Raw genomic sequence first — 18,892 nt, forward strand, 5'->3', positions numbered from 1 at the left:
TGAGGTATCAAATTTAGTTTCTAATTACTAATTTCAGGTTTATAAAAACCTACGAAAGGCTTCCAGCATCTGGAGAAACAAAAGCAATGTAGGCTTATCTGAGTTCTTAAATCGCTTGTGAGAGAGTTGATTTGATACTTTGTTCTATTTACGCTAAATTTGTTGGGGTTTGTTTGTTTGTTTGTTTTTTAAATTAACAGTAATCGGCTATCAAATTTCCAGTAGACTACTGCACATCTAAAATTTTTCTTTGCAACTGTAAAAGCTAGCAAGATGTGTTTAACTGTTATTTTAGATTGTTTGATTTCATAGCAAGAGGAACGTTCAGCAGGCTTGATGCTTCCTCAAGGGAATGGAGAAGTTGTCATTGATTTTTCTGTGGATGTGGATTGTATTTGCTCTTTAAACTAACCTTGATGTTTGTTTGGTTTTCTGTTTTTCTTATTCCACCAGAGCGTGTACAAATGTGACTTCTTAAATCTTCAAATCCAGCAACCTCTCCAACTGGCACAAGATGCTATAGATGCCTTTCTTAAGCAACTGAAAAATCCCATTGATTCTCTACCTGGAGAACTGTTTCATGTTGTTGTTTTCTCGCTGCTCCTTTCTTACTTTCCATCACCCTACCAACGATGGATATGCTGCAAGAAGGCACATGAACTTCTCGTACTAAATGGCTTATTGCTTGTAATAACTCCTGATTCATCTCATCAGAATCGCCGGGCTATGATGATGAAAAGCTGGAAAATTGCCATAGAGTCCTTGGGTTTTAAACGCTTCAAGTATTCCAAGTTTTCTCACATGCACCTGATGGCATTTAGGAAAACTTCCCTGCAAACAACAAGTGACTTGGTTAGCAGGAACTACCCAGGAATGTTGTATATCCCACAGGATTTCAACAGTATAGAGGATGAGGAGTATTCCAACACTTCCTGCTATGTTCGATCAGATACAGAAGATGAACAGCTAGCTTATGGTTTTATGGAGCTACCAGATGCTCCTTACGACTCAGACTCTGGAGAAAGCCAGTCTAGTTCAATTCCTTTCTATGAGCTAGAAGATCCTATATTGCTTCTAAGTTAATGTAGTCATTGAAATGCCCTTTCAGTCAAACCTCTTGCTTAACTAATTTTGCTATACTAACATGGGCTCAACACACAAAAAATGGTTTGCATAAAGAAAATGCAAAGGTTTACAGAGTTTGCTATTTTTTTCTACTTTTGAATTTTAAAATTTATTCTTGTATGAAAGTGAAAAATACAAGTTTTATGCAAATGACTCATGTCATAGCATAAATTGCTGTTACTTTCTTTAGATTTGTATCACTAATTTTTTTTCCAGAAAGGTACCATTCTTTTCTTTAGTGCTGTGAAGTGTGAATTCTATTTAATTTGCTAAATGTTGTTTCAATATTTTAACTCAATGTGGTTGAGCTTAAGGCACTGGAGTTGGTGGGCTTCTGAGAAGTATATGTAGGAAGAAATAATTTGCACTTTAATTAAATGTGCAGATAGGTTAAGACACTTGGTTACACATGTCCCTTCTTAATTATGGAACAAAACTTTCTTCCCAAAATTTGTTTCACTCTGGTTAAGCCTGGGCTGGAGAAACTATAATGCTTGCACATTTGATTTTGTTTATTGCAGCCCTCTCAAGATAACACCAAAACACTGGAATACATTCATCCATAGTTATACATACTGTATAATTTCATTGCATATATAGTAGTTAGACATGAGATTTCCGAAGAGGTTATTCTCCCCCAGAGGACTATGGTACGTCTAGACAATTATGTTTCAATTCAAAGCTGGAACATGGTTTTGCAATTTTATGAGTGTACAAGCACTAACGTGTATCAGTATTTCCCCAGTGATGGTGTTCTGTATTCTCGTCAAACTGTGGTTTTTGGGGAACAGGGTGGGTTTTGTCATGTTTTAAAGTAAATTATTTATGCATTTTAACAACTTTTTCTTTAATTGTTCTTATTTGTAGACCTCCCAGGTTATACGGTAACTACAGACTGATTTTGTAAAAAGGAACATAATTACAGAAGTTTTTCAAAGATACACATATTTGCACAAAGCTGTGTATTCAGACCACACAAATGAAATTAACATACACTATTTGTTTGCTTATTTGGACCCCCAAACCTCCTGTTTAGTTAAATAAAAACTCCATAGCTGTCTGAAAACTGGTCTGCACTGTAAGGAGATGGAACAGAAGTGTTTTACATCTATTAAGTTTTTTAATTTGTGTAATAAATTTGTGAGGTTTTGCAGAAAAAAACAATTCTGTTCAGTGGTAAAAATAGAAGATTCAGTACTTAGCTTAGATTTCCCTCCGTTTAAAAATAATGGCCAGGATTTTCAGATTTGAATGTTAGGCTGTTAAATCTGTATGAAAGTGCCTAATAATAAATGAACTAGGTGCCACATCATGGTTTTTAAGACTGACTTCAGCAAAATGGTAGAAAATACTAATATATAGTTTCATAGTGGTTGTGATGAAATATACCTTACACCATATTAAGCTACCATCTTATATTTATAATACAGAAGTTACCAGATAAACTGAAGTGGTAGTGTGGATTTTACAGTGCTTGCTACAAAAATGAAACTTAGTCCTTCCATTGAAGTTTTGCACTGAAAGTGTCACGGTTTGACCTACCTGTTTTTCTTTTATACTGTTTCCTACAAAGAGCCATCCTGCATTGGTCCAGCTTACACTCAAACATGATCTGGACTGCAATGCTTTATTCTTTAACATAAGCTTTTTGTGTCTCTTTCCTTAAATTTAAGGCATCCCCTAATACCTGATTCAAATTTGTTATTCAGTCTGAATGATACAGTTATATACAAACTAAACAATTACATTCTGATGTGAAAAAAAAAAAATTAAGTTTAGACATACAAGTATCATGGTCGACTTTATTTAATTTTTTTACAGAGCATATTTCTCTAATGAAATACACAGTGGCTTCAAAATTGGCTGTAAGTCAGTATTTGCATCTAATGCTTTACCCCTTCACTTTCACTAAAATGTTTGTCATTCAAAGCCTTTCTTCTTCCCAGTTAACCACTGACTCCAGCAGTGCTCATGTTAAAGCTAAAATATTGGTGCTATAAATTCAGCTGTTTATGGAACTTAATCTGTGCATACTTCAAAGTGTATCTAACATTTTAACTGATACTCCTTTTAAAAAAAAAAAGTTATATACCAGCTAACATATATGTTGGCATCGGTTAATGTAAATTGGTTTGTGATTCATACAAAAAAGCAATTCAGACCAAGACTTATCCCCTAAAAATAGTTTAAAATATTAACATTTAAAATATAAGCCTTTTTGGCAGGTTGGTGACACCATTGTTTTTGTGGTTTAGGGACCTGAGATTCATAACAACTTGGGTTTTGGTTTTTTTGTTTGGTTGGTTTTTTGTTTTTTGTTTTTTGTTTTGTTTTTACAAGGGACAGTAGATTGTGGTGGATGCGGAAAGTGGGATTTACATAAATACTTATACCTCCCTGAACAATAAAGTGGTGATACTAGGAGTTGTTGGATATTTGGCTTTGGTGCAAGAAGAATGTTTCTAGGTTATGAAATATTCGAAAATTACGACTGTGCAAGAGATCTCTCGTTCTTAAGGTGCTGGAGAGGAGAGGGAAGAAAATGTGTATTCACGTTTCTGTTGTCTTTATGTCACTACTTTTTGTGAACAAAGCACATTTATTAAAAAAAAAAAAACACTTGAAAACCTTTCTAAAAATTGTTTCTTTGGGGTGGAGATGTTGTCCTTTTTTCTTCCTGTACAATCGGTTTATGCTGAAATCCAGTGAAACCAATGCATAGTTATTTTCTTTATTGTCAAGAAAATAGTTGTGTTGGGTTTCTTTTATAAAACAACTGAATTATAGTAAAGATGTTAAACTTGGTACTTCAGTTTCAGCTTCTACATCTCTGTTGCAGTCTTTGCTTTATGGAAGGGTTTTTGGAGTTCCTCCAGTCGATCCCGTATCATGTTTCTTTGCCTGCCGGCTCAGGATGTGACCATATTCTAAGGCAGTTCCTCTCTTCTTTCTCTAGATGTTCTTAATTTCTCCTCTACCTCCCTGAAATATCTTTGGAGCACCCATTGTACATTGGCCCTTTGAGGCCATTGCTGTGTTTTTCTATGTGGTGATTTTGAGTACTGGAGGTGTTGGGAAAAGGATGGCAGTGGGAAAAGAAACCCAAAGAACTGAAAGTGCAAGGCTCCTACTCAGATCCAGATTCTAAGAAAATTAGATTTCAGCAGAACTGAAGTATGTCCCTAGCACTGCAGAGCCTAGCTGGTATATTCTGGTCTCTGACCTGACAGTGAAGATCAGAAAATGTGATTTCACAGCTGTTCTCAGTATTGCTTCCCGCAGAACCCCCTCTGTCCTTTTCTGCTTCAGGGAGACTTTCTGACTTGCTTTAAAAGTGTGATCATTCTAAGTCTTTTTTAATTGTATCTCCATCAGTCAGCAGCATATCTTTGATTCCTTGCAGTTGGGATATATTCAGGTTTTCTGCTCCTTTTTCCTCGTTTCCTCAGTTTTTCTCAATTCATTGTTTTGTACCTGTAGAATAGCAGGAAGATTTTTTTAGAAGGCTTGCGTTTCACAAACTTGCATAGAAGCTTAGTTGTTTTTTACCTTTTTAAGTAAAATGTTCTCCCAAGAAGTTCAACGAATAGTTGTATAAAGAGTATTCCTATATCACAGTTGGACAGATACAGTACCAACTAAGTGTCCATGATGCTGGTAAAGCATCTGAAGCAGGTGAGATTTACTAAGCAACTGAGCTTTCAGCTGTTCTGCTTTTAAAGGAAAACCTCTTTGGGGTTTGGTTTTGGTTTGGTTTAGCCCATGTAACTTTTAGGCCCGTTGGCTGGTTTTATTTAAAATTTGAAGAGGGGGTAAGGATTGTGGGGATGACCGAGGTTCTTGTGAATCAGTTGGCTGAATAATTGAGGCAGGAAAGACGTTTAGACGTTTGCGTACCCAGCTGCCACCAGTCTGCACTAGTGCTTCTTGACTGGGGCGACGAAGGGGCTGGTCGTGGCGACGGGATTACAGGAACAAGGGACGTAACTCCGCAGCAGGCCAGCCCTCTTGCAGTCCGAGGAGCGCCTGTGCAGCGGCTGTCCGAAATTCACTCAAACTGGAGCTACCCTCCTTTTGCCTGTCTAAGCGATGCGGCTGTTACGATCCAGAACCTTCCCGCTCTCGCCCACCCGCCTGCAAGGGCGGATTCAAAACCTGCGTTTCCAATGCGAAGCGTCGTCGAACGCCGATGGTGGAGGAAGCGTGTCCTCCGTACAACGTGAGGGTGGTGGAAGATTTTGTTTGGGAAGCCGGGGTCGGTCCGGGACAGGGGTTCCGCTACCCAGGCGTGGGAGAGGGTGGACAGGGTTCAGCCTGTCTTGCAGCCCCGACCCGAACGCGGCCTTCCCTCTTCTGTGTCCTACGCACCAGCTGGCCGCGTTTACAGGTTTGGGTGGTTTTCCCCCCGTTCTTCCAGCCTCTTAACCTTGCGGTTTTTGTGGACAACGCGCTTTCACTCTTGCTATCCCCGGGATGCTACCGCATCCCCTGAGAGGGAGGCAGCTGCGGGGCCTCCCGGAGGCTGCCGCCGGGAACGCGGTGGGGACCCCGCCGTGCCCCGTCGGCGCGGCCCCCCCTTCCACCCACCGCCTCCTCGCCCGGGCCCGGCCTGGGCGAGCGGGACTCCCGCGGCGGCGGCGTTTGAGCCTTGGCGCGGCCCGTAGGCGGGGACGCCTCGCTCGGCCTCAACATGGCGGCGGCGCTGCGCGGGGGGCGGGAAGTTTCCGGGACGCCTGTTGAGGTGAGTGAGGGCCGGGGCCGGGGCCGCCTCCCGCGGGGGGTGGTGGGGGGCACGGGGGGGCTTCGGCCGGCCTTGCCCCGGTGCTGCGTGGCGTGCAGCAGGGCCCCCCTCACCGCGGCGAGGCGGGGGGCGAGGGGAGCTGGGCGGCCTGGCGGGCGGCAGCCGCGGGGGAACGGGCCGGGCCGGGCCGGGCCGGGGCAGGAGCTGGTGGTTCGGGCGGGGGCTCTCCCTGCGTCTGGCGGCGGTGATCCCTAATAGGGGCTGGGTGCTAACACCGGGACACTGCCGGAGCCGTTCTGCTGAGGTTTAAGCCGACTGTGTTAAGAACGACTTTCTGTTTAAAGGAAGTCTCACAGAGTGGCTTGGGGGGGGGGGGGAGAAGAATAAAGCTGAAGGAAGGTGGGTCCAGTATTTTAGATAGGCCTCACCTGGACTTTAAATCAACTGCGGTTAAACTACTGACCCATCGCTGGGTTTTGCTTCTTTTTTTCTACTTTCTTAGACAAATTAGGGTAGAAACTACTTTGGGAATGGAGTTCCTTTACGTATAGGAAGGCTCTCGGATAGTTTAGTCTCTAAGTCTGTGTAGACGCCAGGTTTTGCTTAAAATTGCGCTTGCAAAAGTTGACAAATATTTAAAAGTGGGTGTACGCATTCTGTTTTGGATCTCAATGTGATTTGCTCAGATATGTACAACCTGAAACTTTAAGGCCATTAGTTTAAAAAACAAACATACCACCGCCCTGATTTTAAATAGTCTTTGTCTAAACGGTCAAAGTCTTAGCAGAAATGAGTAACAAATAGCTATGTTTTAAAGAATAAGTCAGACATTGAAATTGTTCATTGAAATTGTCTGAATTACTCTTTTACGTTTATTTGGCAATTTCTGCATGATGGGATGCATTAATCATGAAAATGCTGCCTTCTCTTTTCACCAAAAAGTTGACCACGTGTTTTCGTTAGAAAAAGACTAATAGCGTGGTTTAGTAGCACACCTGTTTGCTAATTGGCTGGAAGATCAGGAAAAGGAGGTTGCATTCTCAGTCCGAGCTGTCGTTTTGCAAATACTTAGTGCTCAAGCAGACTTTCTGTTTTTCCACTAGGAACAGGCGTATTCCCCTGCCCCGGCACTTGGCGCAGCACGTGGGGCAGCAGCAGAGGAGCTTCTCTTTTCTGTTTCTCATGATGTGATAGCAGCAGAACTCCACTTGGCACGAGCTGAACCAGTCAGAGTAGTTTTCTGTCAGAGTGGCTGCTTGCCTGCAAGGGAGTTTGTCAGGGTAACAATCCCACCAGAAAATAATTTAGCGACCGTAGCAAAATTTTAAGCCAGGCGGTAGGTGGGAGCTTCCGCCCTTCACGTATGAGCCAGCCTGCTGGCTTCCGTGAGGCTGTTGTCCAAATTAATGTCTATAGTGTTAGCCCCTTGACTTGGAGGGGTTCCAGAAAGGCTCAGGAATCAAGATGACAGGATGGCATGGCAGATGTGCTTCAGCGTAGCAGTAATCACGCGTCAGTGCTGTGAGTTGGAAGGAGATGGGAGATTGTTCCTCTGTATTTGTGGTTTGAACAAGACGTAACTGGGGGCAGCGGAAGGGCATGTGTAGGAGTTGAAATAAATGGCTCCAGGTGTCCATAAAGCAAATGTTGATTGTAGTACAAGAAACAATGAGACTGCAGACAGTGCTATGATACCTGATGTATTGTGACCTGGAATATGATAGCTAACTTTGGGCTGTGTTATTTACATAAAAGTAGAAACAAATGAAAGGTGGAGAGGAACAGTAAGCATATTGCCAAATAAGGGGAGAAATATTACGAGATCTTAAGCATCAGGCAACTCAGAATTAAGTTTCTATGTGTGAAACATTAATAATGAGTACTATGAAAATGCACCATTGAAATCCAAAGAACTTTAACTTACAGCGGCATCATGTAATAACCATTTGCTTTAAGTATATGGTATGAATTCTATTTCAGTTAAACAGATTTTTAATGCGGAGTTCTTCCGAGTAATATCTGCAGTGTTGTTAGGTGTTTAATGTAATTTGCAAATATATGTTACCAAACTTAATTAATTTAAACAATAGGATTTCTTAGGCCTAGTTTGTCTCTACACTAATTACTCAAGCTGGTTTTACACTGGGTGTCAGTCTTCAAATCGGCCAAAGCTTGTAGAAAAATCAGTCAATTCTCTTTTTCTTTTGTTGTTCACTGGTTTAAAGAACGAGAATTTAAAAGTCAAAGAGAGGATAAAGTCTTAAGTTTTGAGTTTCAGTCAGGGTGTCCTGTCATACTTCCCCCAGCATTATAAATACAAGCAGTAAGCTATAACCTAGCTCTGAGTGTTCTTGACACACTGGTTGCTCTGAAGTCTCTGTAAGATGGGCAATTACATAATTACTTAAAAAATTATAGAGGCTATTTATGAGTCTTCTTATGTGTTGGGGACTCTGCCCATAACCTGTATAATCATACTCTTAGAGAAACTTTTTGTTAATAACTTCAAAAGCAAAAGGCTTACATAAATATAAATACTACACAGCATTTCAGTAAGTTTTAGCTAAGGGAATTTGGATGACTGGTTGTTCTGGGGCTCTTTGTAATTTGTGACACTTCTCAAGAAAATTAGAGACAAAAAAATACTGATGCTGATTTTCTTGTTTCTGTACTTTCTTGTGATCCACCTGTTGTTTTCTGCCTTACTTTATCTGGAGGTATAGGCTCTGTTTTATTCATTCAGTGACTCCTGGTTTAGAGTTTCTAGGCACAAAAGGATCAAAATTGGAAGTATATGTGGTTCGCTTTACAGGTAGTTTCACAGAAAGATTGTTCTCTGAGTAATTCTTATCAATTTGTCATTATAACACATTTTGTGTACAGAGTATGGTTGTGATTTCAAAGTACAAAGTACATTTTTTGCCTTTAACTAAAGAGCGCTGAACTATGCCTCTGACAACTTTGTGTTAAGTAGAAAAGTATATAAATACAGTGAAATGGAGATTTTCATGGAAATAGAATTTCCTGAATAACTTTTTTTCCCTAATCATAGCAATTAGTATCATTGTTTATGTGTAAACTCCCTAAGATTAAACACCAATAGGGTTACAGTGGTCCTCATGTTTCAAGGCTGAGTTCAGACCAGGAAGAAGCTTATCCCATAAAAGAGTAATGATCTCCAGTGAAATCTGCCTAGCCACGTTTTCTTACAAAATTCCCCTAAAAATACTACTGTCTGTTCCTGTACTATATTTAAAAGAAAAGCATGTCAGTTAAATGGATCTGAGTAGGAGGCACTTAAGTTCCAAATATAATATTTATCCCGATCATTTTATTTGGGTTTTTTTTTGTGGGGGAGAAAAGTGGCTTGGAGGGGTGAAAGTGAAGGCTTTGATTTTGCATTAAGAAAAGTCTCAGAAAATATTACCAGATCAGTTGATACATCTGTGGGTCCACTCCCCTTCTGTGAAATGGAGATAATTATAATATCCTTTTTCATTATCTACTGTGGGTTAAGCTCGTTAACGGATTATGAAGTTCTTTTTGTAAATCCTGTAGCTATTTGATTACTAAAAGGAAGTCTTGCAAAGCATACTGAAAAGGTTTAGTATAAAGTGAGAACTTATCAAATGTGATGGTGAAGTAAAACAATGTTTTAAAAGACTATTAAACTATTTTAGAAGGTAATGGATATCATAGCAATATTTTGGATACCCACAGATACCTAATATAGATACCTTATGGATGGATTTTGTGGAAAAACTGCACAGGCCAGGTTTGGTTTACCTTTTCCACTCGTACAAATTATGAAATAAGGTGTATGCAGAACCCATTTTATATTGGTTTTAATAATGACCCCAATTTGAATGACCTTTAACAACACACTTCATCTTTATTATGTGCTTTTTAATTTAGATGTTAAACTCCCTGGTGAGAAAGGATGTGTCATGTTTATGCTGTATATGATTACAAGGAATTATTTGCCAGTAAAACTTTTTTAATTCTTCTTCCAGGACTTCAGTGATTCTGGACCAGTGTTACTGAAATGATATTACAGAAGGCAGTGATTGCATTGTCTTTGTTGGATGAAACCCAAATATTTACTTTCAGTCAAGTGGGCAAAACCCCCTAACTGCAGTTTACATGTGTAGGTCACTGCGTTACTGTGTTAGTCATTGTCTGTATGCAGCAATGACAAGGCTAGAAGAAGCAAACAGAGAAGTGAACATGCACTCATCAGTCAGATACCTTGGCTATCTTGCCAGAATCAACCTACTGGTTGCCATTTGCATGGGCCTTTATGTCAGATGGGAAAAAACTGCAGATGCACTGATTTTGGTAATATTTATTCTTGGGCTCTTTGTTCTTGGAATTGCCAGCATACTGTACTACTATTTTTCAATGGAAACAGCAAGTTTGAGTCTCTCCAATCTTTGGTTTGGTTTTTTGCTTGGACTTCTCTGTTTTCTTAATAATTCTGCCTTCAAAACGGATGTCAAAGAAGAAGCTACTAAATATTTGCTCCTCTCCGCCATTGTTTTAAGAATATTATGTGCTTTGGTTGAGAGGATTTGCGGTTGTATCCATCATCGACCAACTCTGCTGACAACAGTTGAATTTTTGGAGCTAGTTGGATTTGCAATTGCCAGCACAACTATGCTGGTAGAAAAATCTGTGAGTATTATTCTGTTGGTCATGGCGTTGGCCATGTTGATTATTGACTTACGTATGAAGTCTTTTTTGGCAATTCCAAATTTGGCAATTTTTGGAGCCATTGCATCCGTACTCTTTTTTCCATCACTGCAAATCCCCACAAACCCTTTTGCCTTGGCATGTTTCTTCAGCTGCCTGATTTCAGATCCCCTTCTCGACGTTTACTTCAGTGGACTTTCAGTTACTGAACGATGGAAGCCCTACTTGTACCGTGGTAAAATTTGCAGAAGGCTTTCTGTCATCTCAGTTGGAGTCATTGAACTAATCTTTTTCATTCTTGCAGCCTTTAAACTACGTGATTTGGATCTCTGGTATTTTGTGATCCCTGGTTTTTCTATTTTTGGAATTTTCTGGATGATCTGTCATGTGATTTTTTTTATAACTCTTTGGGGATTTCACACAAAACTAAATGACTGTCACAAGGTGTACTATACCCACCGTGCAGAAAACAACAGCCTTGACAGAGTTATGGCATCTAAAGGAATGCGTCACTTCTGTTTAATTTCAGAACAGCTAGTATTTTTCAGCCTTGTCGCGACTGCTGTTTTGGGGGCCGTTTCTTGGCAGGTAAATAATAATCTCTTTATCTTGATCTCCCTGTTGAGAATGCTTCTGAGAATTGTTGGCTCCTTAAAATTCCTGTGACATTTGATGGTGTGCTGTGGCACAGCAATTCAAAGTTGGAACCCTTGGTTTCACCAGCACGCACTTTGAATTTAATACTTTGTGCTGCCTTGACTATGACCTGTTAAGGCAACTGGAACTTACCAGCTTCCTTATGTTGGCAGAATGGGAAGAGTTAATGCTTCTAGGGCAAAAGAAGTGTGCAAAGTGTTTTACGTTTACCTACTTACAAAATTGTTTTGCTTTTGAATTCATTGTGCCATAAAATTTGTTTTCAAAGTAAATCATGGTGTTGAACCCTAGTAATGCTCACTATATTGAGGGCTTTTCTTATGGACTATTTTAATTGAATTGAGTCAAATTCATGTTTTAAGAATGTATTTTTCAATAATTTTGCTTTGTGTTTAACCATTAATGTGGAGTTAGAGATCAGCTGATAAACTGGTAAATTATTGGTGTAGCATGTGTTCTGTGTCTTATTTTCAAATCTGGTTATGCACCACAGGATATGTCCTCTGAAAGACCAGTTCTTAAAATCACACAGCATCTTTGACTTTTCTTTCCATTAAGGATGTTATCTTTTCTTTAGCAGAAAACATACATTTCTCTCAAAATGTTTGTTCAGTGCCCAAGTTAAAGTATGTTGTGTGTTGTCACAGTTGCAGCCGGGTGTTTGGTGTCTACTTTCTTTTTAAAGTTGATCTAAAACAAGACAACAATCATTTTTTTACCCATGCATCTCGTAAATGAATTACATATATATGATAATAACATATAAAAATTACATATTATTTATGGCAGATCCAGTATACAGAAATGTCTCTATAGTGTTTCCAAAACAGTTTGCTGCCCATTCCTGCAGATTTTCTTAGATTAAATAACTTCGTGGGTGAAAGGTGTTAAAGAACTTGGTGGAAAAGGAAATTGACAGTTATATTGTAAGGTTTTGTGCATTGTTTTTTTTGTTTGGTTTGGTTTTGGGTTTGTGGTGTTTTTTGGTTTCAGGGGGTTTTTGGTGGGGTTTTTTTGGTTTTGCTTTTTTTTTTTTTTGCATGAAGAGCATTAGAGGTTAACAGACAAGCCTGAGAGGAAGGCTGGGTGGTTATGCTCTTTCTTTGGAAAAGTATCAGCGTGCATAGCAGTAGTGTGGGGGCTTGCAGAAAGGATAAAAGGAAGAAATAGAACCAAAAAGAAGTAGAGAAGAAAAATCCCCAAAATGTATTTACAGAAAGTGAAGGTGCTAATGCACCGAAAGAAGTGGGAAAGTGATCTGGGAGACAGAAGCAATAAAGGTGGAATATCAGCATGCTAATATTGCTAACTCCCATACTTTTTCCTCTGAGAATTGTGTGATTTTATCAAAATGCTAGTCTTTGATTTTTATATGCTACATGACTGTTTTTCAATAAAAGCAATTTTTTACCATCTTTATCAGATAGTCTTATTAATTTCTCTATCCTTGCCCTCCTCCTTTAACATCCTGAGACACAGTAGTTAATAATTACATAGTTTTAAAATTACTTGGATGAAGTCATTCCACCAAGTTATACTAAACAAAGCAGTCGGACCAAATCAAGTGCGTTTAAGTTGTCCAGATAAGTCACTGGAGAGAGGCAGTTACTTTTGGTGGTGCCCAGAGCCTGTTGCAGGGAGGTAACCACCAGACTTGGACAGGATCTGCTGCTGTACCCTTCAGGGGAAGGGTTCCCTCTCCCTCTGCCATCTCTTTAAAGCACGCAGGTGCTTCCTTCTGAACTGCTTCATTACTGCAGGCTGTGTGCCTAAGCGAGGAGGATTGGTTCATACCCATCTTGTTACTTTTTTCTCTTCACGTTGATTGATAATTCATAGTAATTTTTTTCTGTCTCTGTCCTCTGCCCCAAAATAACTGCAAGTGTTAGTGGTCATTCTCAGTCCTCTCTAATTCTGAAGAAGTGCGGTTGTGCTGTGGAATGACTTGTGTGGGACCATTCACAAGAAGCAAACTGGCAATGCAGCTAAAATCTTAGTATTTGTTATTGGCTAATTTCAGTTTCTAGCATCCTGTGTGTTAATAAGATAAACTGTTGCTCATCACCTCTGTCTGTTAGGTTGTATATTTGCCTATTCAGTGGGAAGAGGAGTAATTGTAGTGGCAAAAATGAAAGGCATCAAACCAAATACTTTCACTTGTCAGGAGATCCAGTTTTTTATTATAATAATTTATTTTTAGTATTATATTTACATTTCTTTTACTATATTTATATTTCTTTCCTCATGTATTTATAGTAACGAATTAGCTTAAGATTATGAACGCAGTTGTCTCCAACTAAAAGCATTTCTACTTCAGAAGATGTTGTGATGTTTGCCTTGCGGATCACTGTGTCAATTTCATCTGTTGTCAGAAAATGAAATACTTTATCAGACCTGGCCAGAACATAATTTAATAAATGGTTGCATCATTTATTATAGTGATTGCAGGAAGCTCCGGCCTTTTCTGTATTTTTCTGGATAGTGTCAGGTTTCAAAATAATTAGAAGAAAGCAAGCAGTGATGTTTATGCCCTCTTGCAGGGCATTTGTTTTTTTCTAGAGGTTTAAGGAAACTAGTGTTTTTTCTTCTTTGTAGGGGGAATTCAAGGCCTTAAGACTCTCCTTTAGAATCCTGTGCCGGATTTTTGAGTCTCCTGTTTCAGGAGGTCTAACAAGCTCAACAGTAATGCAGCAAACAAGCTTCTCCAGTGAATATATACTTTCCTCATGGTGATTTATATGTATTGTAACAGTTAAATAGACAAATGAGACTGTTAGAGATCACTCTCTGCCTTTCCTCTTTAAAAAGTAATAGTTCTTGCTAAATACCTAGTGGGTTGGCGTTTTGTTTGGTTTTGGTTTGGTTTTAGGAAAACTGCTGCAGAAGAAACCTAGTGACATCAGTATGTGATAGAATTCTTAGGGCTCTGTTAGATGCCTTTCCATGAAAACATCAGCTTAAAGTTTATTAAGGGTCAAAAACCCAAATTAAATATTGGGAATTACTAGGAAAGGACTGGAGGTATCATTATGCTACTGTATAAATCCGTAGCTTCCATATTTTGAATAACACTGCAATGCTTACTTGCCATCCTATAGATGAGAAAACGAGGGAGCGTTCAGAGAAGGGTGACGAAATTCATTATGGACATAAAACAGTTTACAGGGAGGGAATGAATAAACAAGGATGTTTCAGTCAGGAAAAGAGAAAACTAAGTGAGAATATGATGAACATGTAAAATATGTGTGATGTGGGAGAAGGTAAACAGAGACAATAAATGATCTTTTTCAGTGCAAAAGTTGAGGGGATTCAAGTTGGAAAGAAGCAGGTTGGAACCAGACAGGTGGGAATAGTTCCTCATACAGCGTGAGTTAGCTCCAGGGCTGCGTATCGTGGCATGCGGTGTGTGCCGAGCAGTTACACAGGCTCAGGAGGAAGCTGGACAAGTTCATGGGAGCAAATTCACTGAGGTTCACGTAGTATATGGAAAAACCACATCTGGCTCAGGAAGTCCTTGAGCCACCAGTGGTTGGAGTACTCTGGAAACTTATGTGCTTGGTCTGTCCTTACAGTCTTTCCTAGGCATCTATTTGACTTCTTTGGAGACCAGAGATTCTTCTAGATGGACCTTTGGTGCAGCCTAATACAGCTGCTCTTACATTCTTATACTATGGAAATTTTTTTACTTAAATTTTCAACATATTTTATTTAGGAATGCCAAGTATTCCTCAGTCACCAGTTCCTGAAAATGTGTTTGGTCTTTTTAAAATTGTTTAAAATATTTTTTAGATGTGTAAGATTAACAGTTTTCAGTCTTTGCAACTTCGGTTTGGGATTTATGTAGTCGTTTTAGTAAGTGCTAATTATATTTGAAATCTGTTAAGTGTCACCTGGAAGCTGAAGCATTTTTGATTTATACCTTTCCTCACTCTGAAGATGTACTGAAAGCTTGTTTAATGATACTGCATTTGATAAGAGAGGTGGCTTGAAATCACTTCATGGTCTGCCATTTGACCTCCTGTATAATGAATAGAATTGGCTAAAAATCTGAGCGTTGGAAAGGTACTTCCTAACAGTCAGCTATAAATAATTAGCCATAGCATATAAAAAAAAATCTAGCTCAGCTGTGTGTGTTAGGCTACAGCCAGAAATGGGGTGGTGGAGGGGAGGGGTTCTGTTTCATGGAAAACTTTGTTACAGGCACAGTGTATATGCCCTTTTAACGTTTTTAATAACTGTAGTATCTGTGCATCATATAAATCTCAAGTGTATGAAAGGTCAAGACCTAAAGAGACAGTTGTCTGCTAATTGGTGGCTAGAAGTATCCTATTTGATTAAAATTGCCAGAAAAATATCAAATCTCCTTTTGTGGAAAGGCTTTTAAAGTGAGGTCAGTTCACTCGCTGTTGCACACACAGCGGTTTTCTGACTCATGCAGAACTGTTGAGGCTGGAAGTCCTGTTAGCCAACGACCTTCCTTTAAGGGGAGCTTAGCCCTTGTAATAAGCCAGGGGTTGAAAGTCTCTGTTCCTGGTGCTTCGGTATGTGCACCAGGGAAGAAGTGTGCTTGGGAAGAACTGTGGCTGCTGAAAGCAGAATCCCTCTCCAACAGATCAAGCTTTAAATGTAAAGAGCAGAATTGTCAGGTCTGTCTGAAGCTGGAGGATAAGCTCAGGAAGCACGAGAAGTAGAAAAGTCATTTGTTAAAGCTGGTTGCATTCAAAAATGGAGTAGCAGCTTTTCAGTGGGACATGTTTCAGCTAGGACATGGTCTGCTTCTGAGAATAATCCCCGCTTTAGCTGGAGAGGAAAGACACCTTGCCTTGTCAGTAGAAATACTTGGGCGCTTTCCTTGCAAAATCTGCAGGAAGTGGTCTGCACCTGCCTTTATATTTGTGTGAGTAATTTCAGTCAGATCAATAGACTCCTTAACTCCAGCTTTCTCATTTCAGCAGTTACTCACGTGTCTGTCCATAATTAGGCCCTTGGATGGGACAAGATCCAGCAGAAGTCATGCAAATGACTCTGGCATTACTTCTTTCAGAAGCCAATAAAATGATGAAATGATGAAAAATTTGCAGATGAGGGTCTTGGAATTCACAAGGAATGATCTTGGAAAGGTTTAGGGTACTCTCTTTCTCAGAAACTTAAAATCAGATTTGTGAAGTGCTCTGTGCCAAGGTAACTACAGGTTTTCTGAATTACTGGCCAAACAGAATTATTATCCCTGGAAGACCTGTATTTAATATTACCAAGAGATAAATGAACTGTGTCAGAGACAGGTAAAGTAATGGAATGAAGTACTTTCAGTACATTATTCTTGGTTTTAGTGAATTTTATGGGTTAGTAAAATAATGGTATTCATGATATGCTTGAGCACGTGTACTTAAATGGACAGTACTATTGAATTATTCATGGAAGAAAAGTTAGTTTATTGTATGTATGAGTATTTTCTTGTTTTGAGGAGAGTTAGTGATTTTGTACTCTTTATTGTGATGTGATTGCCTGGTGTTTCTTGACAGCTCAATCTACAATGCCATAATAAAATTGAAGGTGGTGACTTTTTTTTAACTTTTCTAAAACCAAGATTATTTCCTGAATAGTAAGAAGTTTTCTAAGTAACATTATATTTACTTGCACATACTTTTGTTAACATCACAGATTAAGTAACTTTTTTGAATGTAAATCATATCCAGTCTTTCTCCTTCATTTTCCCCGGCTTTTCTTCCTGACTTGTATTTTTAATCCAGTCCTCCTCAGGCTTTGCTTGTCCAGTTTAATTTTTTTTCTGTTTTTTTCCCCCAGAGGCCCTGCTGCATCCTCTGGCCTCTCTCCATGGTTTCTCAAATAGGCATGCCACTCCTGCTTTTTTTTTCCTCTCTATCTGTCTGGTCATCTTTAGTTCCCCCCTTTCTTTTCCTCACTGACAGTGTTTTTCCCCTCCTTGCCAATTTGACTTGCATATCTGTGCCTCGCTATTTCTTTGTAGACTTGTCTGTTCAGTTTCTTTGTAATACCTTTATTCCCTCTTTCCATACGGTTTCATCATCTCTTAAGCTGGATGCTAAACCCCCCTTGCGCACTGCTCATCATTTCTTCTCAAACTCACCTGCTATCCTGTTTATTTTTGTTGCCCGTCTTCTTATCTGCGGTAGGTGCTCAGCCCTCCTTGGCTCTCGACCTCTCCAGTCCTGTCCCGAGGGCTACAACAGGTTGCTTGCTCCCGTCCATGGTGGCAGCAGACCTTGCTGCTGTCGCCACTGCTTCCAGAGGCCCTAGGTCGTGAAGGGGATCTCTGGTGACCAGAGAAAGAAAGTGTTCATTGTTAGTCCAAAGAATCTGATTTATGTCTTGCTGTCAAAATCTCCTTGATTTCAGAATTCAAATTTTTATATTAAAAAAAAAATCAGAAATCCATTTAGTACGCTTTTAAATTGACAACCACTTCTGGTTTTGCTGGGACAAATACACATTTATTAAAGAACAGGCTTTCCCGTGGTTAGAACAGAAGTCAGGGATGGGAAACATAACACATTAAATACGTCTGCCAGTGAACGTGACAAGTATTTTCTGCAAACTGTTTTTTAGATTTTTCTAGGGCTCTTTTAATAGTCAGAAGTAATGGATTATTTATTGTTCTCTAGAGACTATTATTTCATTTAATAATTTGTTATAAGGCGGTTTCCTCTGGTAGTTGATCAACACTGTAACTTTAAAAATTTTGTCTTTAAGCTTCTTTTTACCTGTAATACACATATCTTGTTTTCATTTGGAATAAGCTATCCATCAAATATTTGTAGATTAGTTATCACATTATCCTTTTTCTCCTGAGCCTTCTCTGTCATGAAGCGTTTACTTCTTTGCTTTTGTAGGATCACTGCAGAGTAGCTAAGCAGAACTTTTTATTTTATATTTACTTACGTGTGTGCGTATATAGATATATAAAAATAGGTAAATATTATTCAGCTTGGATAATAGAAAGCAGGGCAGAATTTTTGCTTATAAATACACAGACATCTTTGTAAATGTCCTTAGTTGTTGGTCTGTTATATACAATCCTGGGCAGCCTGCTGTAGGTTGCCCTGGTTGAGCGTGGGGCTGGACCAGATGGTTTCCAGAGGCCCCTTCCAGCCTCAACCATTCGGTGGTTCTGTGATCATCTCAGCTGACATCTGTTTAGGAATTTATTTCTATTTTAATCAGAAGGGCTTTTCTGTATGTCTTTGTAACTGGCTTCAAATTTAAACTAACGTTTCTTTTTTTTTTTTTCTTCCTCCTCATTATTTTTGTTAGTCACTTGTCAGTAATGCTCCATTGTTAAATACAGTTCTAGAATTGTTCCACTTCCAACAGTGGTTTACTCCTTGGGACTGGAGTTGTCCTATCCATCAATATAAAATTATATATCTTGGCTGTAAAATACCTCTAAATTCTTCTGGTGTTTTAACAGTTGCACTTAACAATAAGCATTACTTGGAAAGCTAAAGAAAGTGGAAAGATAATACTACTAGTGAATTTCACCCATCTTTTATTGTTTGTCATTTCAGTCATCAGAGGCAAGAATTACATTTTTTTACCTTTTATACATTATGAGAACACACTATGTATTTCCTAAATATTCGTTTAGAAGAAGACAGACAAATCAAAAATCCCCCAAGATGAAGAGAGAAGATGGCT

The 18,892-nt window shown here is 39.2% G+C and overlaps 2 protein-coding genes and 1 long non-coding RNA gene across 3 annotated transcripts in view; 2 read left to right on the forward strand and 1 right to left on the reverse strand.

The window, feature by feature from the left end:
• Positions 1-3,767, forward strand: part of SAMTOR (S-adenosylmethionine sensor upstream of mTORC1) — a 37,587-nt gene extending 33,820 nt beyond the window's left edge. The window contains exon 5 of the mRNA XM_069802118.1: positions 454-3,767. Coding sequence (XP_069658219.1) covers positions 454-1,083 — 630 coding nt within the window. The 3' untranslated portion in view covers positions 1,084-3,767. The remainder of the gene's footprint in view (positions 1-453) is intronic.
• On the reverse strand, positions 2,739-5,522 carry LOC138688993 (uncharacterized). The gene is made up of 2 exons (XR_011327800.1): positions 5,281-5,522; positions 2,739-4,599 (listed from the first exon to the last, which is right to left on the reverse strand). It is a non-coding gene; the product is annotated as an uncharacterized lncRNA (long non-coding RNA).
• Positions 5,523-5,707: 185 nt separating this feature from the next.
• The window catches only part of TMEM168 (transmembrane protein 168), a 29,051-nt gene continuing 15,866 nt past the window's right edge, over positions 5,708-18,892 (forward strand). Inside the window, exons 1-2 of the mRNA XM_069802119.1 lie at positions 5,708-5,866; positions 9,880-11,146. Coding sequence (XP_069658220.1) covers positions 10,010-11,146 — 1,137 coding nt within the window. The 5' untranslated portion in view covers positions 5,708-5,866; positions 9,880-10,009. The remainder of the gene's footprint in view (positions 5,867-9,879; positions 11,147-18,892) is intronic.

This window comes from Haliaeetus albicilla, chromosome 14 (assembly GCF_947461875.1).
Source record: "Haliaeetus albicilla chromosome 14, bHalAlb1.1, whole genome shotgun sequence".
Taxonomy (NCBI): domain Eukaryota; kingdom Metazoa; phylum Chordata; class Aves; order Accipitriformes; family Accipitridae; genus Haliaeetus; species Haliaeetus albicilla.